This window comes from Rhea pennata, chromosome 7 (assembly GCF_028389875.1).
Source record: "Rhea pennata isolate bPtePen1 chromosome 7, bPtePen1.pri, whole genome shotgun sequence".
Lineage (NCBI taxonomy): Eukaryota > Metazoa > Chordata > Aves > Rheiformes > Rheidae > Rhea > Rhea pennata.
Genome location: NC_084669.1, coordinates 18502346 through 18529951, shown reverse-complemented (window position 1 = coordinate 18529951; position 27606 = coordinate 18502346). Strand labels below are relative to the sequence as shown.

General features: G+C 34.8%; 1 protein-coding gene across 2 annotated transcripts in view; it reads right to left on the bottom strand.

Annotated features, from left to right (window-relative positions):
• Positions 1–27606, bottom strand: part of PLCE1 (phospholipase C epsilon 1) — a 166845-nt gene that overhangs the window by 34098 nt on the left and 105141 nt on the right. For both annotated transcript variants that reach the window (XR_009959019.1, XM_062580694.1), the window contains exons 5-11: positions 13860–14005; positions 11811–12069; positions 10959–11167; positions 5804–6479; positions 5179–5361; positions 4138–4255; positions 3587–3746 (exon numbers count right to left, since the gene is read on the bottom strand). Coding sequence is in view for 1 of the 2 variants with exons in the window: in XM_062580694.1 (XP_062436678.1) it covers positions 3587–3746; positions 4138–4255; positions 5179–5361; positions 5804–6479; positions 10959–11167; positions 11811–12069; positions 13860–14005 (1751 nt within the window). In the remaining variant the exon portion in view is untranslated. The remainder of the gene's footprint in view (positions 1–3586; positions 3747–4137; positions 4256–5178; positions 5362–5803; positions 6480–10958; positions 11168–11810; positions 12070–13859; positions 14006–27606) is intronic.

The window sequence follows — 27606 nt, the reverse complement described above, 5'->3', positions numbered from 1 at the left end:
TGAAGGAAGGGAACAGAGACTAGAATCTCTTGAGAGCAAATGAAGAAAATGATTACAGAAATAACTAGTTGTTTGGTGCAAACGATTTTATTTGACTTGGTAGCCTCTGTCAAGTTTGTTGGAGTGCAATGCACAGACCCGTTGCTATTCCATACATTGACCCTTCGATCCAAACAAAGTCCCATTATTCAGATAGTCAAAAACATGGTTAGCTCATGCCATGAATTTGAAATCTTTAAATACAGTGAAGACCAACTCTAAGTGCAGTTGCCACCACCCTATTTGAGATGTGGTAGCTGAGTAAGTGAGCGTCCTTACCCATTTCAGTGGAAGGTAAAATAAGCTGGTTCAGCCTATTTTCACCAACAGTTTAAGCTAATCATTTTTTCTATCAAGACAGAGTTCACAGTTAATAAATACATTAAAAAGTCAGTAAATCCTGAGAGCTTGAGTAACATCAAGCCCAGCCAATTTCTTAGTAACTGTAATTGTCAACCTAAATTGTGCAATAAAAACAGTCCTGAAGCAGAATAGCAACTTTCCAAAATTCACCTCCCAGAATCTTTAGACAACTACAGGACATAGACTAGCAAGTGTTGCTTGACCTTGACTTGAACTACTCCTTGCATGAATAAGTCCTTAGTGAATTTCAAGTACTGGTCTATAATGATGACAGCCAGATGGGCCAACTCCTGAGCCCCTTCCTTGGCCTGAACAACAATGAGCGCATGCTCCAGGAACAGGATCTACCAGTGTCAATATCCTGAAAAGGGAGAGATCTAAACAGCCAGTACAAATATCAACACCAATTATCTAATCCAAACTGTAACTAACTCCAAAAGTTACAGCACTTTTTACCAAATATCAGGCTGGGTGGCCATGTGTCCAACATCACGTACACTTCTGCAAATCCACTAATCTATGAATTCTGCTATCAGGTTCAGTACAAGCAGACCCAACAGCTGCGACATGGAAACAAGACTAACTTCCTCTCCAGTGTCTTAAAGACATTCACAGTCCCTTGAAATCTGTGCTGTCAGCAGATTTTTTTTTTTAACATAAATATACTAAATCAGATTCCTCATTCTCTCCTGGCCTGGCATGGACACATACAATTGAAAATCAAATGTAATTTAAAATATATTAAAAATATCATCTAGTTCAGCTGATAATTTTCCATTTGTTTGGCATCACTATGGCAAGTACTGACATGCTGCACGTAACTTTTTGGCTAAAACCACTCCTAACATTCTTGTGAGACAAGAAAAATAAACTATCATGAGGCAAGTCTCTTGGCTCCAGAAAACAGACTAGAAGTGTAGAGTCCAGAACAGGCCATCAGCAGCAGATGAGCATGCTCAGCATTTCACGGGATTAGGTCACTAACAAGTAATTTCTTCTACAGTACTTCCAGAGGTAATATCACAGGTTATTTAAAATAAATAAATAAATAAAAAGGATGCCTCCACCATCCCATCTCCCCCAACTGTGTAAGTAGGCACAGTCTGGATTGTGTATGTACACAGATAATACTAGAGGAAATTATCTTTGTAAATAATTTCTAATCTCTAATTTTCCATATCCTGTTGCCTATTCCTGAATGGCCTTACCTCTTCTCTCCCACTTTCTCCCCCCGTATAGGCAGTACCAGCTCAGTTCCCAAACAGCTGGTTTATACTGTAGACAGATTGAAACCTAGTAAGCTCTTCATCTATACTATCTAAAGGCACCAGTCCCTGGAGCTGTATTCCTAGAACTGTACCTAAATTCCACCTTGGGGCAACTACCTGGTTTACTCCAAAAGAGATCCAAGGAGTGAATTAATACACATGTAGGGTGGATGATCATAGGATTTTGCAGTAAAGCAGATAGCCAACTATTTGATAGCTTAGACATACAGATTACAAATGATGTACTGCATATATTTATTTCTCTTAGGATATGAAAAGTATCCATACACATGAAAACTGATAAGCACAACTCAGACCCAGCAAAGGGCTCCAAAGACCAAGAACAACACTCTCACCAGGGCTCCAAGTCCCTTAATGGCTCTTGAAAACTGGGTTAGAGTAATGCATAAACATGTAACTCTGTCCCCAGGAAGATTCCTCACGACAAATGAGAGCACCCATAAAGCTACATCCAGAGTAACCTCCTGCAAATTCTAGTGTAGAGGGGCATATCAAGTTTTTTAGAGCTCTACTGAGTAACACTACACAATTTCTAGATAGCTTTGCCATCCAGCTGAAGGAAAACTTGTCATAACTCAGGGAGGCCCACGGGGCTAAGCTATGCAGAGATCTGTACAGAAACTCAGGATTGAGACGATTTAAGAAACATTAGCTGCCCTTCTCCTGGGAATGTATGTCCTCAGTGGCGCCTCTTAATCTCATTCACAGAACAACAACTATTTTGGCATACAAAGCAAAAAGCAGATTTGCAAAACAGAAGCAATTTCCAGAGGAAGCACTGCAGTATTTCTTCACTTCATTGAAAAGAAAATTGCTCCAGGCCTTAAAAAAAAACCCAAAACAGCAAATCCACAGATGCCTTACAAAGATAAATCCTACTCTGGTATACACTGGTTCTGAATGATGGAGTGAAGACCTGAAAGTAAAGAATACAGTGAGAGTTTCAGAGGGTGGTGTGGAGAATCAGTCAGCCTTCCATAGTAGATACCCACCAGAGGCTTTACCACTCACTCCCACTGTCAAACCTATCATGTGAAAAATCCCTGTGAAATAGGTAATATAAACAATTATATGAGACATGTCTCTTTAAAAATAACGTTCTACAGCAATTTCTTCCGTTTTTTACAACTCGGGTCTCCTTGCAACTGCAAGATCCATACTTAAACCCACACCACAGCACTCATTATGTTAAAAAGCACTGGAAGACTTCTGTTGAGACAGTCCTCCTGTATGTCATAAAGTACCATCCCCATCCCTGATATATTATCATTCTTATATTACTATTACTACTACTAATAGAATTCATGCATTAGTGCATTATGCCACTGAACAACCACTCTGCACTGTGTTAGTGACTGAATAATGATGAATGTTAAAGAAGAAGAGGGAGGACTGTAAGAGATGAAAGATTTCACAACCGTTCCTTCAGTTCCCTGACATCTGCAGTCATCACCAAAAACCTTAGCATAAGTTAATATTCCCCCAAGCAGAAATGACTTGTGCTTAGCAATCTCCATACTTTAGTTTACACATCTACAACATTTCTGTTGATTTTCAAAACACAGAAGGTATCTATGTTTTGGAGAAGATAAGAAAGAAGTAAACTTTGTATGTACACAGTTTGACAGCACTCCAGTCGGCTTCTGTATTACACTTACTAACTGAGGCATCCTGTTCAGATACTTTTTAAAAAGTTACCCTTAGATGCATTTTATTTCAACTAATGCCCTATGTTGTTCTATAATGTGTTTTAGATGTCTATCAAAGGACTAATCACATTTCTACTGCTGTTTCTGTCAAATGTTGTAGAAGTTTTTCATGAAAACCACTTTTGATCATAAATAAGTTACAGCAACATTCTTCTTTTTAAATCAAAGCACGGATTTTGTCCATACTTAGACTGATTCTTGCTTGAACATATTACAGGAGAGGAGACTGGTCTTGCTGGTGAAGATGTTGCAGCTGCTAAATTAGGAGATGCAGATGCTGTCAGAGAGTAAGCTCTTCTTGATGACAAGGTGTTAGATGGAGAAGCATTAATAATAATATTCTGATCTATGGAGAAAATACAGGTTAGCAGCACTATTATAACATTTGGCTCAATAAAAATCTTTCTTCCAAGAGACTTACACCACAATTCATTAATATTTAGTAAAATTCTAAAGAGATTCTAGATTTGTCCCAAGATAGTCAAAAAGATATATTTTGAACAATGCTTATATAGTTACTTGGTTTTGCTACAAGGAAGTGCTACTGAAACAAAAATGAAAGGACAGTCATAAACAGTTAAGGAAGATCGTTTTAAAAGTTTATACCATTAGGAGTTTCAAATTACAAAAAGCAGTTTTATATCATAAATGTATTTTCAATCTATAAAAAATGTCTGTATGAAAAGGTTTTCAGCAAAACCCTGAAGGACTTCTAAGCAGTGAGCCTATATATCTACCTGATTCTTCTTGTTCATCAATATCTTGAGGATCTGAACCACTTCTATTACGATATTCCTTACAGCTTTTTGCCTTCCGAGTTGCCATTTCATCATCTGTGGCTTCTCCACTTTCACCCTAAAAATAGTGAACACCATAATAAACATTCTGAAAATACCACCTTTTTTCATCCTTAATCAATGTCAACTGCAACAAAACCATGAGATGAATCAGCTATTCTATATGAAACAGACTCCTGCAAAGCTGGTAAGTGTACTGTCAGTGAAACCATCTAAGTAGAAAAAAGGCAACTTAAGCATCATAAGGGCTATGTAACGAAGTGTGGGAACATTAGGTGTTACCTCAACGTGACATCATCCAGAAGACAAGAATGATTGTGCCTCTCTAAAGTGGTCCAGCTGGTTTTACACTACTCCACTAGTGCATAGGAGCCCTAAAGAGGATGGATCTTGTCATTTGAGGACTTCTTCTATCAGCCTACTAGGGTATTTGGATAGTATAGAGCTGCTAGGTCCTGCATGTTTTTCTCTTCTGGCTACTGCTGAGAGTGGCTGAGTCCAGGAAAAAGAGGAGACACTTCTAGCGTTCCTGCCAGCCATGTGAAAAAACTTCATGCTAATATGAGGCAGAAAAATTCTGGTGATGTTTTGGGGAATACAAAAATGAAAAGAAGCAAAGAAAGGGACTATGACCTCCCCACATCACTCTGCATGTTGCTACTTTTATTATTAACACATTCAACTTTTACACTAAGGTAGCACTTAATGGTCTCAAATCAGATTCTGTCCCTTTCTGCTCGCCCAGTGCCCCCATATACTGAGAAAACTCCAAGCATGAGAAGAAACAAAACAAAACAAAATGAAAACCAAAGGCTAATTGAAAATAATAAGACAAAAACCTGAAATTCCAATTAACAATTTTAAAATTATCATCTAGTATCTTTTCTCTGGTTTAAAATACATAGCTAGCTATATGGTAACTGCAAGAAAGAAACAAAACAGCCAGATAAATAACAAAATATGAATAATAAAATATTCTACCCTCATAAGTACTTTCTTCTTTTTCTTGGCTGTGCTTATTCCCAGAGTGTTGTTTCTCTGTACAGTAGGTTTCTCAGTGCTTTTGGTAAGGGTTCCTGCACTTGTGTTTCTTGCACTCCATCGCCTGCCTCCAAACAGTTCAACAGCCTGAGCCAAGGTTGGGCCTTCAAATCTTCCATCCTCCTACAAAAATTCACAGCATTAACAAAATAAGGAGAATAACTGCAGAAGAACAAATACATCTTCTTTCAACAGAAGACAGAACATCGTTACTGCATCAATGTGATGGGGCTTTTGGAAACATTAGTAAAACATTAATAAAATATTCTGTTTGCTCTCTCAGCGCTCAGTATTCCAGCATCCTATTTACAGACATTGTTTGGTGCTTAATAAAATACTTATTCCAAAATTCAAAACATATGAAGAACTTCTTAATAAGAAAAGACTTACCTTCACTGTATTGAAAACATTATACAGAGAATTAGATCATGTTACAAAGTTGGTAATTTGGCATGCATCTTTCTTTAATCTTAGCTTACTACTAATAAGAACTGATTGCATAACATTAGGTTGTTACTAACTTTGAACTTTTTTTTCTTATAGATATTCATAATTATCTTTTTACCTGGTAAAGGCTGACATACTGTTTCCGTAGCCACTGTAGTCTTTGATCAGGGAAGCGCCTCATTTTTCTTACAGCTTTAGACAATTCCAGCAATCCATCATATAGCATTCTGGCAGTGTATTTTGGAGCAACAAAGTGCAGCAACTTATTATCAGTAGTGTGAAGTCCGTAAAGTAGTGTTATACCATTTTCTTCAAGAGACATATTACACAGTTTATTTTGAACACACACAGTGTGCATATCAATGCCAGGGTGTCCCATATATACAGCCTTTGCTGAAAACAAATCCAAAAAACCTTCCACCAATCCATTTAGTCCAGTATTGCCAAGAAACTGATATTTACCAAGCTCAGGAGTACTACTTGCCACACTCAGTTTTGCTTTAGTATTTGCAGGGCAAACTGTTGTGGGTTTTGTCCAAGTCAAAGTACTATTGTCAGGCTGAAGCTGAAGAAAACAACGTGCTGAGAGATGTGTCTCCTGGTCATAATGAATGACAGTTGCCCCTTGCAGCATGAACTGGTGGACATCAGCTCTGATTGATAACACATACCAAGGAATGAGTTCTATCCCATGACAAAAAGCTTTCTGTTGCTCTTCAGCTGAATTTGTGTCCCACTCCTTCAACTGCTCAAATATATCACTTTCGGAATCCGAAAGATCTCCAATTATAAATCTGTATGTGAACAAAGGTGAGAGACTTAACAGTTTTGTATGCCTGCTTTCCACCTTTTGAAACATCTGACACACATGCTGATTTATGCTTTGATTGATTAATATTTTTTCTGCTGGAGCTTGAATTAAAAAAAACCCCATTAAATAATTTGGATTTTCAGGACCACTTGCAGTTAACTTTTTTTCACAATATTACAATTTATGTTATTGTAGTTTTGGATTAATTAAAAGCTGTTACTACAATTAATTATAATGGCTTTATAATGTAGTTACATTTTCCTAGAGTCTTCCATATATTACCTTAATAATAAACTACAGTTTGCATTTTAAAGCCAAGAGATTCCAGCTTCTATATCCACTGCATAAGATGGCTTTGATTGATATATTAAGCACTGCACATGGAGATTGCTAGCAGGATCTAGTGGATTGAAGAAAGGACTTCTAATCTCGGATCTTTTCCTGACTTAATATGTGGACCTTTCAAATTACTTAAATTCTCTTATTACCAGTTGTAAAGTAGTAATTAAAATACGTATCTTTCTCAAAATAACATAGTAAGAACTTTGTTGCTGATACTTTTAGAAATTTTACATAAGCAAAATATCAGTATCAAACATATATCCAGCAATTAACATTTTCCAAACATCTTACCATAATTAGAAATAGCAGATACAGAGCAATAGCTGAACTAATATGTGGTAATTTAAAAAGAATTTCTTTCCTACATAAGCTTCTAACTAATATATAAAATGAATGCATGTTAAATATTTCAATACTGCATTAATGAACATAAAAAAGAGTAATCTATTTTTGCTGATTTTGCTAGTAGAACTAGCACAGTTTCCTAAAGATATCTGGCCAACATATTTTACAACAGCTTTCTCTGCATATTCTTCAAGGTATCTTGTTGTAAAACCTTGAGCATTCCATTCACAGTACTCTCAGCTTCTGCCCACATCCCAGCACCTATGCAAAAGGCAGTTCATGTTGTGATTTGTTCATGCATGCTATCTTCTCTCTAAGCTAAACAGCAAATGAACTATTGCTCTTCCTCACACTTTTCTCTCACTGGGGCACTAATTTGAACTTTCCCCCTATATCAATTACATCAATTGTAATGATTCTTGTATGAATTTATTAATTACTGAGACTTCTACCTCTCTGTCAAATTCAGCTAAAAGCGGCCAACAGGCTTAGAAGTAATTGATGGATGGGGAGACTGACAGCCAAAGGCAGAATAACTGTGCAAGTCCAAACTATCTTTAAGAAATCCACCTAAAAATAAAACGTATAATGTCTTATACCCAAGCTAGTATAAACTGGTGTTGAAGCTGACAAATTTTGTCACACATCTGTATAGTAAAATATTTAACACGACTACGCAAGATTAAGATTTTCAAATTAAACCAATATCTAAATGGTCTCTCCTCAATGCCCTCAAAATAATCAAAGGAGTCTGCAAAAATCCTAGAAAATTTATTCTGAGACTAGATGCACATGTCTGAAGAAGTCTAATATAGTGGAGATGAGAATGACAGAGCTTTGTTCATGCCTATTTCACATTTGATAGTGCATGTAGGCCACAGATTAAAATGTATAAGCAGGTAAGCCAAGCACACACACAAGCATATACGGAAACATAACCTCTGACATAAGCTGGCAAAAGCAGTATAGCTATCAGTCACTAAGAACAAACTTACAGAACTAGCTTTGAATCAGCAGCTTTCTTTATGTGTGCTATCCTGAGATGCAATGAAATGGTAAGCAAGGAAACATAAAAACAGATTGAAGTTTTAGGCAAGAAACTGCATGAAAAAGGAAAAAGCTGGAGGTTTATCTCTCCTTACCCTAAAAGATATTTACTGCAGTTAGGAAATTTAAAGGGGAAGATGTGTTCAGGCTAACCAAACAGTATGACAGTTTAAAACAACTTAGTAAATAATTTGATTAACCTTTCTTTAAAAATAGTATTTCAAATCTGAAATTTTTTGTTCTCCTACCTACCCTCCTTTGCTTGAGAACTGACAAGACAGAGCTCTAATAAAAATTAAACTTTGATATTTATTTTGCACATCCAGAAATTCTGAATGAAGAGGCAGGTCACCACCTATGATTAGGTTAGGTGGTGAGTAAGTCTCTGATTACAAAGCCACACGGAGTTTATCTGCTATTACAACTGGGAAAATAATAACTATACCCAATACTGACTGATTTTATTAGATGGTTTCCATTTTTAAGTTACTACTTTTGCTGGATTCATGTTCTAAAATACATACTCAAATCAGCAAAAAGCAAACTAACTGAAAATCTTTCAATTCTGAAATATGAGAAGCATGCTGCGCAGTGTATTTTTCTGCCTTTATGACCACATTAATACAACTATGAGGTGGTACATAATTATTACATAATCTTGATTACATAATACTATCTAGTAATATAACCAAGGTTTCACAAGAAAGGCTATTACTGGTTCAGAATATTAAAAATAAAAAAAAAAAAAACATTGTGCCTCCATACAGTAGGGACAACTTTGCATCTTTGCAGCAATTTACTTCTGTGCCTCACCCAGTTCCCAGGAATGAGATGACAGGAGAATAAGGAATTTCCAAAGTCTGTGCAAGACTTCATGTAAATCAATAATTTCAGAGGTATTTTCTATAAGTCACTAAATATTAAAAAACAGTATCTACTGCACTAGAATTATTGATACTAATAAACTGAGTAAGTACTGGGAAACCTACTTCTTTCCAGTTTTGTTCATTTAAATTTTAAGCTTTCATTTCAATGTTCTATTAAATTTTTTTTCTTGCATTTTATTTCTGCTTTAAGTACAGTGGAACTTACTACATTGCATTTCAATATAAAACATAAATAACTATTTTACCAAGTAATTTCACAAAAATCTAACCAAGTGGACTTTATTTTCCCCATACTTCTCGTATATTTGAATTCTACTTTGCTTATCCAAGTGAAATGTTGATTTCCTTAGTTCATTTTCCATGTGAGATGTGAATTACAAGATGATTTTGAAGTATATTAGTTAAGAAAAATACTTTCTGGAAGACAGTATTTAAGCTGTAATAAGTCAAGAGACAACGTAAATGGACAGAGAAGTGCAACTGTCTTTCTTGGCATAATCTACTGCTCCACTGCCCAGAAGCAACTAAAACCAGATGTGAATAATTCGATTAGAAAATATTCTGTCAGGAAATAACAACTATTTATTTGAAATGAAATTTACAATTGCAGGTTAATGAAATAAATGAATTTTAAACAGGAAGATGCTAGTTCCTTCTCAGGCAGTCACTTACTAGATTTTATGTATAAGTAGCTGATTATACAATACCTGATCTGTCATTTTATATCACCTCACCTCACCTCTGAATTGTGCAGCTGTGTCTGGTCAGAAACAAACTTCGCTACTGCTCTAAGTTACCAATTGAAATGAATTTTAACCCCCTTAGAAAAGACCTTATCTTTACATAATCTATGTATGTGTACACATAAATAGGCTTACAGGTTGTGAAGAGATAGCAAAGCTAACTTGGCTAGTGACAGTCCTGCAGCCATGGCACCAGGAACTCAACACTGAATGACTGGCTGAGTATTAACCAGCTTCCTACAAGGCAGGTACACCACAAGCTGCTGTGCAGCTCATGTGAAGCAGCAGGCTGAAGCAACAATGTTCTGGTCTGCCCATGTTATTTAGTTTAAAGTGGACCCATTCATGTCTATATAGGCTATAATTCTCTGCAAAGCAACACTCAAAGATCATGCAGAGTGTTAATGTTTGAATGTACCATATTTATTGCTGGTAGACAGTATACAGGATCTTGAAAAGATCTGAGATCACTGAACAGTTAGTTTTCCCATGGGGTGCTATTAAGTGGACACCTAAATATAATATGCAGAGTATAGCATGCACCTAAGTATAGGAAGCAAATTAGTATGACTAAGCCATTCTGAACATTCAATATGTCTAATCATTTCCAAATGTTTTCTTGAGATAATTTAAAAGATTCAAATGAGTGTGTCCTTAAAAGAAGTGGTCTTACGAACAATAACAAATAACCTTTGTTTTGAACAGAACACAGCGCTGCCCTAACATGCAGAATATAATGTTCTGAGCTCTGATAACAGATATGCCCTGGTGCTATTCCTGGCACCAGAGATCAAAATTGTAATCATAACTCTGGATTTTTAAAGCTCAACATGTAAGATGAAAATGATTTATCCTGTTGAAAGGAAGTAATCACATCATGAAGGAAAATAAAACTATATAGACAGTTTCAAGCATTTGAGAATCAGCTACTTAGCATAACTCTGGTGTGGGTAAAGTTTTGAACTAGAAGAGGATAAATACAAGGAAAAATGTTAAAGTTACACATTGTTCCTATAAATGACCCTTGGAAGAAGAAAACAAAAGATGAAAAATGTGAAATACAGAGATAAATACAGAACAATAAAATTTGAAACCTACTGGTACCGGTTTCTGTCCTTCAAAGAGTTTTTTCTTGAATCACTCCCTTCACTGAAATTATCTTCACCCTCTTCAGATTCCAAACTGCGATTACAACTCCGAATAGTTTGAAATATATTGTTTGCTGTTGATTCTTTTTCTGGATTATTTAATCCATCTTGGCCCACTCTCTGCAAGAAATTATCTTGTCCACTGTAATCTGAAACAAACTGAAGATAATTAAAAGATTAGCACAGTAACAACTGGAATACTGTGTCATCTTCTTCTCATTAGAGACATTTTTTACAAGAATTGAGAATATTTAGTTTATCTTTCCCATTAACCTCTAATGGGATTTTTTATCTACTTTTCATACAACACAGACCAGACCATAAATCTAGTAACACAAGTAATTCTGTAGATTTTTAAAAATCTTTTCAGATAGTAGGGGCATTTTTTCAAAAAAAAGCAATAAAGCTTGATGAAACTGCTCTTTTCATACAAGAGCCTGATCCATTGACCTTCTGAATTCTGTTTTTAAGGGACTCAAAAAACCGTCCCTTACCAATGAGGTAAACAGAAGGTCATAGCATTTAACAAAGCATCTTGCAGCTTTCACAATGTAGTACTTCAGTACAAACATTAATTTCTTAGTAGTCTTATGTTGAACTATGCATGAACAACCATTAAATCATTTTTATTACTACAGTTATTATGAGAATTAGACTGAGGTACACGTAACTGAATTGTGAATAACTGTTTTAGAGAACTTTAATTAGATGCATTGTCATATAAAATAATAAATAGTATAAAATAAAAAAAATAAATAATGCACTGTTATTGGATACAGATACGAACTTAACCTGCATTTACCTCTAGTGTTTCATCCTGGGAGTTATATCGTGGACAGAGTCTGATGAGGCTTGATGCTCCATCCAGAACTTCACAGAGCTCTTTTAAAAATACACCACAGAAAGGAACTACCTTACAGCCTGGAATATTGAGTGCCCGATTTACCACTTTCCTGTATTCAGATGATGACTCATGTTGCGCCATAGCATCTTTCAGACTTCTCATAGATTCAATATCAGACTGGTCCATGAATTGCCACATTTTTAAAACTTTTCTTGACCTATTGCAAACAGAGACCAGACATCGATTAAAAAGTGAAAAGCACAATTTACATTGAAGTTCAAAATCTGAAGCGTATCTAATAAAGGAAATTATAATCATTACTCAGAAATGAATTAAATGAATCAAGTTCAGTATTTTTACAAAAACTCTGGAGAGGAGACCATTTCCCTCTTTAGATTATTAAACACTAAAACTAAAAAACTGAAGTAAAGAAACAAGCAGTCCAATTACATATGACTGCATATGCAATTTTAATATAAGCCCAGCTGCATAAGAAAAATAAGTAGACTTTCTTACATTTTTAGAGGGCCATTGCCTTAAAATTATAAAGGCTTAAGAAGAAATAAGAAAAGATTAAAGAAATGGCCTAAGGACAAACCAGATGGTTTATCACAATTCCCTGCTCTGTATCATGAACAACCCACGAAGTGAGCAAAAGTAAAAAAAAAAAAAAAAAAAAAAAAAAAAAAAAAAAAAAAGTTTAAAATAATTTATATTGATTTTTTCCCAATTTAATTTGACTCTAGTAAGAGGTTATATGAGTCAAGATCATTTTCCAACTCTCAGGCACCAACGCAGAGCTGCAGAGTTTTTATTTTAGATGAAAAGAAATTTTAATTTCAAACAGAAATGATTCTTGAGGCTCCCTGAGAAGGACTGTTGGTACTGCTGGGAGGTGTCTTACCTTCTGAGCTGTATGTCTACACAAAGGCGTGGTCATTCTACCCAGTCCTAGCCTCAGACAAAGCAAAAACTTTGTAGAAAAGCTAACAACGGAACATCTCTAACTCCACATTCTGCCCTTGACCTGGAAATACTACAAATCTGCAACTAGTCTTCCTTTCCTCTCTTTCTTTTGTGCAGTGCAGATGCATTAGAGATAAAATTAAGCCCTTAATTTGTTTTGCATTTTCCCTCACAACTTACATGGCTAGGAGACTGTGGATGCATTCTGCTGAACAAGACTCTCTGTATCTGTAACTAGTTGAAATGTGCTTTATGTACCAAAAATGCAAACAAATAGCTCAATAGAATCCTTATTAAACCACAAAGAGAGACAATACAAACACATTAAAGCTTTGTAACACAAATACAAAACATAAGGAGGGTCAAAGCTAAGAGATGGGAAATTTGATCTTAACTCTTGCCTGTACAGCATAATTCACTGCCTTCTGAACTACACATCCAGGCAAAAGCAGGGCTATTCTACTCACCCGGCCCCATATATACTTATAATTCTGTAAAAAAGCTAGCAACAAAATTTCTTTATCCCCCTACACTGTCCTTGTCCTGGAGACGCTGCAGGTCTGCCTAAGTAAGATCATCACAGTATGAGATATCAGTATCAGTCAGTGAAAGTATATTGGAGGGGATTAAAGAAAGAGTTTTAACTATTTATTTTTGCAACTTAAGTCTGACTATATAGAACGATATTATTATTATGTTTCACTAATATTCTGAAGAGTCCAACTCCAAGCTACTGAAGTTTTGGTTGATTACAGATAGCTAAACCACAACTGCTTTCCATCTTCTTTTGTCATTTCAAAACTTTGTTTAAGAAGTACTGGTTCTCTAATGTGTTTAGAATGTACCAAGATAAATGATGGTGTCTCCATTTGAGAAAATGTCTTTTAGCGTGTTTATTTTTTCCAAGAGGATCATTAGGAAGTCATGGGATGAGGTGATGTGATTTAGTTCATTGTTCTTCAAAGACGTCTTTAAAAGCTTAACAGAAGCTGCAATGTAATCTGTCACTGAAATATCATTCAAAAATAGAGTTGCCAGTACCTTAGCCCTGCCAAAAATTCCATTACAGCATTGTAGTTGCCCATATTCCAGCAGCATTTTGCCACATGTACTAAATATGAGAAGACTTCTCGTTTCTCCTCCATAGAACCTGCAGTCAGGATCAGCCAGGTAACCCATGAGCTCACCTTGTAAAACAAAATGGACATGGACAATCAGCCAAAGTAATAGTATTTGGAACATTCATGCATTTCTCTTTTGCCTTCTATTAGAAGGGCATCAGTCAACATTCTGCTCACACATACATGGCAGAACCACACGTACATTGCAAGCACACCTTACACACAAACATTCCTACACTTTAATGATTAATTGGCCTGAGAACACTTATTTTAAACAAAAAAACTACCATATATGAACATCTGGTATTCTGAATATACCTTTGGGTCACTGAGGAAGATCGGCAGCTTAAGCTAATGCTGATTTCTAAAGCTGCCAGTGTGATCTGCAGTGCCAATTCTCATTAACATAGCTTATAAATCTCAGGCTCATACTATGTAAACTACGTAATCCTTGTTCTTACAACAGAGACAGTGGAAGTTGAAAAATTTTAAATTCTGGTTTTGCTTAAGTTCACTGAACCGGTTAGTGTTTTATTTAATGCATTAATTTGCTAAGTCTTACGTGCACCGAACACTTAATATAATTCATGTTATCTATACGCCAGATCATGAATGAAGTATAAAACTCTCAGATTCCTAAGTGTGACCATATTGCCAACTTCTCTCTGATGATTAATTAATGATAGAATCAAAAATTAACTTAATACATGATTCTGTTCATATTTTTTTAAAAAAATCAAACCTTCATTGTACCAGTGTGTAAATTTTCTTTCCAGTTTCTGTTCCCACAATATCCATAAAAAGTAGCTATATTTCACATGGAAATCTAATTTAAACCAACTGTTCCTTTATACAAAATGATTCCCTGGGGCTTGATTTTTGTCATTGTATAAACACTTATGAAGCAATAAATGTGATTTGTTTACTGACACTGAGTTCCATTCTTTGGTCTTGAAGGATTCAAGTGTTTACAGACATTACTGATGTGAGGAGAGGCTTATAAAAATTAGAAAATGTTCATCTCATGGGGAATAGCCAGTTTTATTTTAAAAAACAAGCACGAGAATTAAAATAAAAATGTGTTAGTACCAATTGAAAAAAAAACCCACTAAAATATATAGGGCTTCTATTTATGCAAGTCTTTATAGACACAGTGTTCTGAACCTCTCATTCCTGAGGGAGAACAGTGAAAGAACATGAAAAAAGCAAGCCACTTTTTAAGCTTTCTGATCCCAAATAAATCAAGATTGAACTCTTAAAGAAATGAGGTTATAAAATCATTCTGCCTCTCATCCGGGGAAGACGTCCTCAGGCTGGGATGGGGGGACACCACACAGCTGTGGCTACTCTGATGAGGTGTTAAGGCTCGGGGACAAAGGATCCCTATGGAACAACGTTCAATCTGCTCTAGCACTCATGAATCAGCTTGGTATGGAAAACAAGGGCTGGAAGAAATGACCTGCAGGTCTTGTAGATAGCCATAAGAAAAACGGTTAGCTTCTGTTTTAGTAATTATTGTATGTTTTTATAACAAACATACAGTAAAAGCAGGAACAGATATCCTGTACAGAGCTTTCAGCAAAGGATGAACAAACACCAAAGTTTGATGCTGGACATGTAAATATGCTCAAGAAGCTTTTCCAATCACAGTCCTTGTGTGGATGGACACAGTTCAAGATATGGTGGGTTAAATAAAACTGTTTTTCATTATTGCCTGCCCTACACAACATATATCTAACCACCGCACTAGCTCTGAATGACAACTTACACTGAGATGAAATTCTACTCAAAGGACTTGATTGGTTATTCCTAGAATGTAAAAACTGAATCTTCTAAGAACTGCTTAGATGAAGAGCATCAAGGCATGGGGAAATACAGGTAACTGCTGCATTGCACAGGGCTCCGATGAGGACAAATACAGAATAAGATGAAATAAGGTAAATACATAAAAACTCAGAAACTGTGAAACAAAACAGTTAAATTCATGAGCCAAGACTGGCATAATTTGTGTATGCTGGAATAAAATTACAATTTTTTTTGGATATTATTCCTGTTTGCCAGAAATAGCTCTGTTAGAGAACACAAATGCTAAACATGCAATCTTGCAGAAAAAATTAATATTTGCTTCATATGAAATACCAAGCATGGTAATGACAGTTCGACTGATACGGATTTAAATATTTTATACAACAATTAAATGTAAACAGATCTGTTTTAATATAAGGTACTGAAAATGTAATCGTTGGGGAAAAACAGTATCAAAATTGATAAAGAACGTCAAAAAGACAATTGAATTATGACTCTCCACGAAGAAGCGCCGTTGAAAGTAGGACAGTCACTTGTTGAAATTTTATTTAATAGTGAGCTTAAAATTGCTATAAACAGTTATGATGAACTCTTACAAACACTCTGTAAAAGCAAACAGAAAATGATAAAGGTCAGCCTGAACAAGCCTTTGCAGCCGCGAGATGGCATACATATATATAAGAGCAAAATATAGTTGCAAAAGCAGTAGTCTCCCACGAAGCTGATCCTCCGTCCTTTTGCTGGACAAGAATAGACTTATCGGAATGGCAGAAGGCATTTTTTAAATCTTTCCCTAAACAAGAAAGAAAAATAGTGCCTGAATCTCTAAGCTATGAAAGAAAACAGGCAAAGGAAGATCTAATGGCCAAGACAGAATCAAGTATCCAAGGTCACCGCCCACCATCTAAGAGTAATGAACATGCCTGCTTTAGAAACTTACTTCTAAATTGCCTTATTTTCTGGTTCACTGAGATTAGTAAAAAGTTGAGAAGCACATTGTGATACTTCAGTCAGATGCAGATAATGGAAAATTTCATTCATATTATTTTATGTGTTAATGAATTTAGGAATGAAATAGAATTGTTACTCTGCATACATTCTTAGGTAGCTCCGTAATGTATCCCTGCTGGACAGCCTCAGCTGTAAGTAGTCTTTTTGTCCCAGTCAGGACTTGTTCTCCAGATAGAGCTAATTAAGAATTCAAAATACTGCTTGGTGGCAAGAGGTATTTTCTTCCATTCTACGTCACAGGCTTTCGCTTTACAAACTATTTTCATGTGATATCTAGCAGTATGATCTGCTAGATATGGAGTATAAACTGACTTTCCTGGTGTTTCTGAATAGCATCTGCTCTCCATGAAGATTTTCTAAGAGAACTGTTAGTTGATTAGTCTGAATATAATTTTCTTTCCCTGAAAAAGGAAGGTTATGGATTTCTCAAAAAGCATGTTAGCTTCCAAAATGGATTCCTTAAAAGCCATGAAGAGCTGTGCTTTTTATGCAGGTTTCATCCATCAGGGATTTGAACAGAGATCATTAAAAGGCAATAGTCCTGTCACAGAGGAGATAACAGAGGAAAGGAGCTACGAAGAAGGGCTGTCTGCTTCAGGGAGATTTTCACCGAGAGCTGTGCCAAACACCTGCAACAACATCCCTACTCCTAACTTTCTTAGTGAAGACAACTGGAAAAGGAAGAGAATTCAGTCAGATAACAGAGCTGAGAGGGCATTTCCCCAAACTTGAATGTGATCCCAGAACCTAGTAGGAAAAAAATACAGAATTAATGAGCCAAACTAGTAGTTACCTATTTAAAATGCCATGGGTTTTTCCTCGTGGAAGTTTTGAAGGTGGGAGATCTGGTTGAATCAATCTGCTTAACGGGAGCAGAAAAACTAACTTCAGCTGACTGAAATCAGCTCTCAGCTCCTTAAAGGTTTTATTTTGTTCAGACTGAACTAACGGATCCAAGAATTTTATCATGAAGAACAATATCCTAAAGCTCTTAAATAAATACATGCTGAAATAGCTTGGTTATGGTATTAATCTGAGCTGATTATTCATAATGGCCACACCTAAAACCAACCACATGCAAACATCACTGAAATGAAGGTAATTGAAATGACTGAGTTGTTCAGGAAACATTGTGTATGACAGCTTACAGGAAACTTAAGTATATTGATTAAAACACAGAAAGAATAAGAATACATTCACTGAGTACTGTTTATGTGATTTACTGACCAATATATGAGCAGCCCAGGATACATCTTCAAAGGTATGCCTCTGTAGGATTGACAGAAATTTCTCAAATGACTTTATAGCTGCCACTGGATCCTCAAAAGACCTGATAATGCATATACTACATTTTTGCTGCCTGGCATGCATAAAGCTCCCTTTGCACAGATGGTATCTGAGAACTAGTGAGCTTTCTGGACCTTCGTTTGAATGCAAGTCCAGAAGTGAGATTGCTCAGATGCTGTCTGGCACACTTTAACTCAATGCAGCTCACACAAAAGAAAGAGAACAAACCTGTATACGTCATGTTATTTCTTGATGGTAATTCTTGTAATTCTCTTTTCATTCGTATTTTTTTAAAAAGGTAATTAAATAGACAGAAAACATCCTAAAGTCAATTATTAGAATTAATATCAATAATTTATTTTTTAAACTTACAACATTTTATCAATGAAAAGTAAAACAAATCCTCCCTAAATCCTTTAAATGTGGGAAATTTATATCAATCAAACAATTACATGACTCCCTATGTATTGACGACCTAATCACTGAAATATCAATTTTAAGACAGTTCTATGTACTGTTATAATATGACACAGGCAAAAAACTCCCAATTTGACAGTCGCAAGACATAGCTTATTACTGATGCTCAGCTGCTTTCACTAATATAGTATGAAGGATTTTGTGACAGGACATGAAAGAAACAGTCAAGATTGAACTTAATCAGCAAACTATGACTTGTAACTTAAAAGTCTTTAGAATTGTGAATTACATGACTGTTTACCACTGACTCTACAGGAACCCTGCCTTATGCAGTATACAGGATGAAATGGTATTTAATGCATATAGAATTAATAATCATATCCCTAAATCTGCCATGGATGTACTTCTTTTCTTTTTTTAGTCCTCTAATACTCCAGATTATCATAATTCATATATATCTACCATTATTTATTACCCTTTATACAACTGTCAGAGAATGTATTCCATGAATCTTTTGGAATAGGAATTAATTTATTGCTTATTTTTTATAGGAATAGAAATGCAGAAGTGGTATTGAGGGAGGAAACTATTCAGAATCTCCACCTATGCAGCTCAATATTCTCACTGTCATTTGTAGTGTTTTACACTCATTTCCCCAGCTCTTAGAGCAATTCCCAAGCTACATACTTCAGCGGCTATCGCTACATGGAAGAAATGATGCCTTCTATTTTTATATCACATTTTTTCATCATTTCATAATACTTGAGAGATGCAGCTTTTGGAGTAAAATTAATAAATGCAGTCGTCTACCTGAAGTTTAACATTTACAATTATTAGTAAGTAAAATGAAACAGTTTAGCTTACCACAAAGTAAGAGTATTGTATATACCCTCTCTAATACCTAACATATAAAAATTAGCCACGAGTATCTTTCTATAGTATAATACTACACTGGAGCAAGAAAGAAAACATTTTTAATACTTACAAAATGTTTAAGTGTATGAGAAAGCTTTGAATACAAATCAAGAAATTGATTTTTCAGTTATCCAAAGGATAAGCATGACAATCTGTAGCCCATTTAACCACACTATTCCATTTTTAATGATTTTGCCTGATAAAAACAGAAAATTTAAGTTATCAGGTACGATGCAGTGATTATGTCAAGAGAGAAAAACATAAACTCTTATCTAAAAGTAGAATTCTTAGTATATCAGTGTACTCTGATTTCCCTCACTTAAAAAAAAAAGTCTACTTATCCAATATCACAGTCTTTCTGCAAAGTTAAACTATTGTTGAGGGAAATTATTTTTACAAAACTGGATGAAGTAGACTCACATTTATGTTTAGACTCATAGTGTTTTTAAAACACCAGCAGTATTTAGCAACAGGACTAATCAGGTAGCTAATGAGAGTTTATATTGCTTTGTACAGCTAACTGTGCAGAAACCCATCAGTATATACTGATGACTATAAAGGATCACAGTATATAACATAGAATTGTTTTACTTTAAGTAGGTTTCACTAAAGTTTCTTTATTTTTTTTGATTTAGGTTTTATATGCTACATAATTTTCAGGTGCATTTTTAAATAGAGTATTTTAAAATTGTGTATCTTATGAACAGATGGTTCACTTTACATGCTTGGGTGAAATTATATAACCTTACAAAGAACATTTACCATTTTTAATCTGATTAAACACTATTCCAAACAAGGACTGGAAACAGTTTGATATTTGTACAAACACGATCTTTTAAAAAGTATTATGCAAACCCATTTAGGCATTGCAAAAAAATTCTGAACTAAGAGACAGGGCGCAATATTTATTTACATTCCATTATTTCAGTAAAATGATATGTCTCTGTTTTGCTAGTAAGAGTTTTAATTTGTTTTGAATGACAATGAAAAAAACTTAAAAATTTAAACTATTAAAAATAAAACTATCATTATCATTTAGTTTGCCAAACAGCCAGACTTCTGATTAATTATACTGTATGTAACAATGACCTAGCGACTGATGAAACCACCACAATCGCAGTGCTATACCGGAGTAGATCAGAAATTTTGCCTTATTAGCTTATTTTGGGGTAACTTAATTTTTCAAAAAAGATCACCTCATGTATTGAACATCTTGTTTTGAATTTGTAGCTTCAAAGTGGGATCAAATTCAAGCTGCATGTCTGATCTGAGTAAGTTCCAGTCTAAGATGTCACACTTACTCTATATATGTATTTCAGCATGGAATATTAAATGCTTCATTTTGTTTTTAACTTTTTTAGTTTTCCTTTTACTTGAAGCTGTGGCTAGAAGCTTCAAGCTATAAAAGGTGCTCTTCATATTTATGTAAGGCCATGGTTGAAATTTTTTTAAATGTTTATAAACATATATATTTTCAACACATAAATTCAAATTGTATTTCTGTGGTTGCTTTGTTGGAGAGAGGTAGAATGGGAGTAAAAAACATAGATGAGCAAGAATCAGAGAGGGCAAGGATACAGAAACAGGTGCCCAGGAAGACTATGGAATAACTGTGGGAACTTCATAAAGGTAGGATACTGAGTGAGGACTACATAGCATATGGAGTGCCCTCCTCAGTGTTCATAAGCCCATGAAGGGGACATCCGAAAAAGGAAGAAATCACAATAGAATACAGGAATTAGAAAGAAGACCTAGATGAAGAAGAGAAAGGCATAGTTTGCAACAAGTAAAACACATTTTGTTATAATTCTCCAGGTCCTAAAACTCATATAAGTACAATTTTCCTAGTCTCTTCCCTGCTACCAAGCTTCTGCTACCTCTGCGGAATCTCCTTAATAGTTTTGTCCTACAGCTTTTAGACATTCGTGAAATTTAAACTTCTGCTTTCTGAAAATTGATAAAACAGATTAAAAAATAACTAAACTTTATTTAGCATTGAATGGGTATTTCTTTGGGCTCACACTATATCCTCTTTAAAATTCATTGTTCCTTGAAAGCTCCCTTAAAGATCTGGAGATGAGCAATTGATTTATCTAGAACCACTCCTCAGGCATTTCTTCCAATGTTTTCATATCCTTTTTCCCTTTACCTTCCTGCTTTCCTTCTTGTAGTCTGGCATACTCACTTGAGTCTTTTCTAGTATATGTGTGTTCAAGTTTACTTGTGAAATATCATGGTTTTTATAATACAATGGACAAGCACCTGAGAACTTGGTCTCTATCACAGCAGAAAAGTGTATTACTACTGCTATTATGTGTACAGCTGTAGAGAGTCCAAAAAGATTGATATAAAAACAGTATTGTGAAAGTAGATGTAACTATATTCTACTCGTCTCCTACCACTTTAACTGCTAATTTGCAATCAGCTTTTAATTATTTTTACAAATAGGAAAGAATATCTGTCTTTAATTTGATCCACTGCCCTGGTCGTACAAAGCCCTATGATAAATTTGGTATTAACAAAAGGAAATGAAATATCGGCTGTGTCTGGCTGATGAGTACATGTCATTCCCTAGTCTCCACTATCACATAACTGTAGTTATAATCAATCTTTTTAAGGCTATGTTTTATTTACAGTTGATCATACCCATACTTTTCATGAAAAATAAAAAACAAGTAGAAAAACACCCTATACGTTATCTGTATACACACGGCGCAGGCTACAATACAACTTTAAACTCTGTTAGTATAGTAAAAAAGTTGAAAAAGCTAAAAAATTTTAGAATATTTGAAATTTATAGGTAATTTTCTTCTTTCATTTCTGTACATCTGAACTAATTACTGAATCAAACTTACATGCTATTAACTGTACAGGCCCACAATTTTATCTCAAATACATCTGCTATATCAATACATTTATCAGTGATACCATGCACCCTTAAAATATACTCAAAAGATTCTCCTCTTTCAGAAAAACATTTGAATAGATGTTAATTCCTACACTGCAAAACTTCCAGTTTTGGATTTCTACACTTAAAAATAGGAGACGTTCGTTGTTTAAAGGCAGCTTCCCATAATATCTTGTAGCAATAAAAACAGAATTTGGGACAAGCTCAGAATATTCTATCACAATATTATTTAGTCAGCTGCTGCTGAAAATTTGAAATAAATGCATTCACAGTACCCAGAACAATATTTTCTTCAAAATGTTTATATTGTTATTAATAGATAATGGAACAGATAATCCATAGGAACAACATGTACAAATTGAAGAGAATTTCAAGAGAAACAGGTTAAAGAGATAGAAATATCATTCCCTTTCTCTGAGATCATTTTAGATCTCAGGCTGTTGCAAGAAGAAAGTGAAATAAAAAACAAACAATCCAATTTACCCATCATTAAGTAAATAAAACCAAAACAAACTCCACTTTCCTTTAAACATCCCCTGAAACAGCCAATTGCTTTTTGTTAAGTTTTATATACGTAACAGAGACAAGAAGTCAAAACACATAAACATGACGACAGCTGAGATTAACAATCTGCCACCCTGGAAAACTAGGGTGGCCACTGAATCAATGAAAGTTTAAGAACATTTTTGAAGGCTATCAACATGGCAGTTAAACATTTTCCTAAAATTAAATTAACTTCTCCTTGGACACTGTACATTTGTTAAGTCTGATACGAATTTCAGAATTAAGGAAAAACTAAAAAAGGTCAGTTTAATTGTAGCATTATTAAAGAACATTTCCAATAAACAGAGTTTCAATTTCAGTCATATTTAGATGTCTAAGATAGTGCATATATTGCCTGAAGAGCTGTAGATGCAGGTGAAGACAACGTCATTTTCTCCTCTTTTTCTAAATTTGACAAAATCTCTTATGTCATTTACAGTTTTTCATACCATAATATTGTATTACTCCAGTCAAGTGGTTGATTGGATCTGTTCTTCATATATAAACTAATTGCCAATCACAGAACACCCAGATGCATTTCTTAAACAACCTACTTATTTGTCCTTTGTTGATTCTGAAATATATGCATTTTAAATTCATTCTCTCACTTCTGCTTTCCTCCTCTTTAAACATCTGATAATCAATGCATAGTAATCTATCATCATAGTAATCTTTAACAAAGTAGTGTATTACCATAATAATGGCATAATACCTTTCCTCTGTATCTCTTATCCTTCTCTGGTTAGCCACTATTTTTTAACTTTTTCAAGCCTAGCACATCAATTCTCCATGTTAAAAAGTCACCTAATTCCTTCATTTATCTTTAGTTTTATGAATGATTTCTTAAGTATAATTGGCCAGCCTTCGCATAACAACATTACAGAAATTATTTAAACTTCAGTGCCAATCTCCATCATGACTGTCTTCTTTTTAAGGAAGTGAAGTCTGAAAAAATGTTGCTATGTATGCAAACATTAGAAATGCTTTGTGACTTGGCTGTACGTACTATGAACTTTTATCTATCCGTAAGCTCTATGAGAGATAGCAAATCCCAAAGACAATCCACAACGTTAGTAGATGATAGGACTTTTATTCCCTCCTCTGTTTTTTTTCTCTGTGAATTTCTGCAGACTCAGGAACCGGAATGACACAAAACTTTTAGACTATAGATAAAATATCAGAGAATATATTCCACTCCAAAATTGGTTCCATTTTGTGTTTTTACAAATCATTCCTGACTGACATTTCTCCCAACATATTTTGAAAAAAGCTGTTACCTGTCAGGCTATGTTCTTGGCTACCATCTTCATTAAGACAGTAGGGAATAAACTGATACTTGGAAACCCAAGACAAGAAAAGACAGAGAAACATATTTTGTCTCAATCATCTCCAGTAACTATGTCATATAATCATGCTTTCTTAAACAAGGCAGTTTCTATTCTCCAGCCTCAGCAATTAAGAGCATGATTTGCTAGTTGCATGTTTGTACTACTCCTGTCAAGGAACGTTTAACAGCAGCTTCAATGTACGCCGCCTATCTTCAGTGTCGCTATACTCCTTCAATATTTTTGATAATGAAAAAATACATACATGAAAAGCATCTACGGTGTTAGAATTTCATTTTTTGTGCATATTAAATATAGGCAATTTATTTCTCTCCAGTCTCTATGTTATTAGTTACTCTTTCCCTATATACCATAAAAAAAGCCATTCAGTGCTTAGCTTCATTAACCATCTTTGACAAAAAAAGGTATCTCCAGAAGAAATAGTTTGTCTTGCTATAGCCATGAACTTAAGGGAAAAGTACTCATTCAAGCTACACAAACCAGGCTAAGCCAAGCAGTTACAATCACACGGTTCCTCTTTCATAAGAATAATAGAGGACTTGATCCACTGAAACTCTGAACAGATGCATGCATTATGAACCATGTTCATAATGTTGCAGGCTGAGAACAAATTATGTGGCTCTTCAGGCAACCTGTAATTAAGCTGTGGAAATTTTGCTACAAAAGCTGTAAGAAAGGCACTCCTAACTAGACACTGTACTTATTAATATTGGTCACTGCCTTTACAGCAGGAATAGAGTGTCTGTTTTCCAAAGACCAGGTAAGGTGCACAGATTAGTTTTACACTATCTATTCATTTTTGTATTGTTATTAGATAGCACTAATACACTGGTTAACAATTGGCTTCCCCACAGCCTGTTCAAACTTCATCAAGGAAAAGGCGCATACATCCTATTTTAACTCAGAACTTTTCTTCTTATATATTTTAGGTACTTGTGGTGCAGATTTCTCACTATGTTTTTTAATTTGATTTCTGAATTCTTTTAAAACCCTTTTTGCACTTTTAAACTCCTCTGTCAAGCTCACCATTGATTTTGGGACAAGAGTATCTGACAAAAGAGTATTTACACTGCCATACTAGCAGATCCAACAATTTTAAGAATTCTTGCAAGATCCTCATGATCTTTGTTAAAGAAAGTTACAGACCTAATGAAATACTGCAGTGCGAAAGAACTCCAGTTGTTGTCATCCTAGCTTTCTATAGAAAATGAATTTTTTGGAAAGTGTTCCTGGTGGATGCTCATTATTAAGTTGACAGTCGAATCACTTCTAGTAATTTAAGTCAAAACCCCTTACTTCAGTAGTATAACAAAAGAAAATCCACAGTATAGCCTTCATCCAGCATTAGGCAGTACATCCACTAACATGCTTTTCCACAGGTAAGAACACAGCAGGGAAAATAACAGTAGTTATTTATTCTGCATTCAGCTGTGTTAATTGCCTTCAAGTACCTTACTTTACTTACCGAACAATTTCTGATTCTGCTCTGTTCTTCACAGAACATTTCACTGTTAAACATCTTCACGCTGAACAACTATCATAAACTCCTTCTCCCTTGTAACTCTTCTCCCCATACCTTCTAGCCTCCATTGAGGTCTAAATACTGTCATCATATTAAGCAATATTAAATGTTTCTAATTACTATTGGTTAAACAAGTAGAAATGAGTAGAAAATATTCATACTGTTATGTGCACCTCACCAGTGACATGATTTAAATAATTTGTATCTACAAAACAACAGTTTTGTAACAGCAAATATATTTAATGTATAAGAGAATCAAGTGATGCTTGCCAATACCTACTGCTTGACCTTGCACTCTGTCATCAATGGTAGTTTGCAACCTCAGTCATGAACAGGGTTTCTGGGTGTTATTGGAATTTAAGTAGTAAATAATAGTATTAGAATTTACTTCAGTGAGACCAAAATTTTCCCTACTTTTCACTAACAATTCAAAAGATAGTTAAAAACAATGAAGTTTAAAGTATTAGCTTCTTTAATTAATACTCCTGCAATTCTCATTCAATCTAAGTGTCCATAAAAAGTCAGTATTTGGTCCACTTACTAAAGTTCCTTTGTTTCACAAAACAGCAGTTACTGAATGTCATATTAAACAAGCGTTATAAACAGGTGTTCCCAGTTAAATGTACCAGAAAAAATAATTAAAAAACAGATTGCTATATGAAAAATATATACTATAATTGCTCACTGAAAAGAACAATAGCATGAAATAATTTTCTCCCATTATGTATCAGAAACTGTCATTTTGAAATTCATTCTGGCTCCCACAGTATAAATACTCTTCAGTATTTCTCTAAGCAATGCCAAAAAATCAGCAAGCGCTCACTCACTGACTTTTGCCAACAAAAGCATGACTCTTTGCACAAGAATTTTCTTGCCATTTATAAACAAAGACATTTAGAAAGTCCACACTGGTGACTGGCTATATATTCCACCGTAAGATAAAGCAAACAGCAAGATACTAATTTATTAAAAAAGCAGCAAACATGATATAATACCTCAATTTAAACACGCAAAATTTATGTCAAACAAAAAAAATTTTTTTGAATTATATTTAAAATAATACACTGTACTAAATATTATGTAGCATATGCAGGAATTCATTTAAATTATAAGAAAACAATTATCAAACAATTATTGTTAGACTACAAAAACTGTAAATCAGACATTAAAGAAGAACATTTTACCAAGAAACAACCTTAGAGTTGAGCTTCACTTTGATACGCAATAACCTCAGTCATTTCTGTTAAGATTTTTTTTTACTACTACTTCCTCTTCAACCTTGTGACTACTCACAGTGTCAGCCCACATGAAGGTCCATCTAACTTGCACAGATAACTGGAAAATATCTCAACCAACTGCTCTGGCACTGTGCCTTACCAGACCAGGGAAGAGCTTGACCGCTTCACCTTTCCCCCCCTGCCCTCACTATGGTGACCATCATGGTAGAAACGCCACAGAAAGGAGGAATGCTCCTGGATCTAGCTGAATCAGAAGCCAGACTCTCCTCTAGCTAAGTACCAGACACACTGGGGAAATGCGACTAATATTTTCTAAAACACAGTAACTAGAGTTAATTCAAATGATTTTAAGGTTCTGTCTAAAAATTAATTCCCAATTTTTATATATATTTACATAATAGAATTAAGTAAGAGAAGTCAATATACTTACCATATTTTAATTCCTGTACCTTGGAAACATGCAAAAAACAGAAACATACTAAATACTCAGTCCCTAATTCTTATTTGCATAAGACCAGGAAGTTCACTTGCAGTTAATACAGATTCTGATCTGTCCAGTTAATTTTGTGCTGCTTTTTTGGATACCCACCCAATTATAATCTGCTATTAAAGAAAAAGCATGCACTGAAAAATAAACTAAAAGAAATCAAGAGTATCTTCATTTTATTCTACTT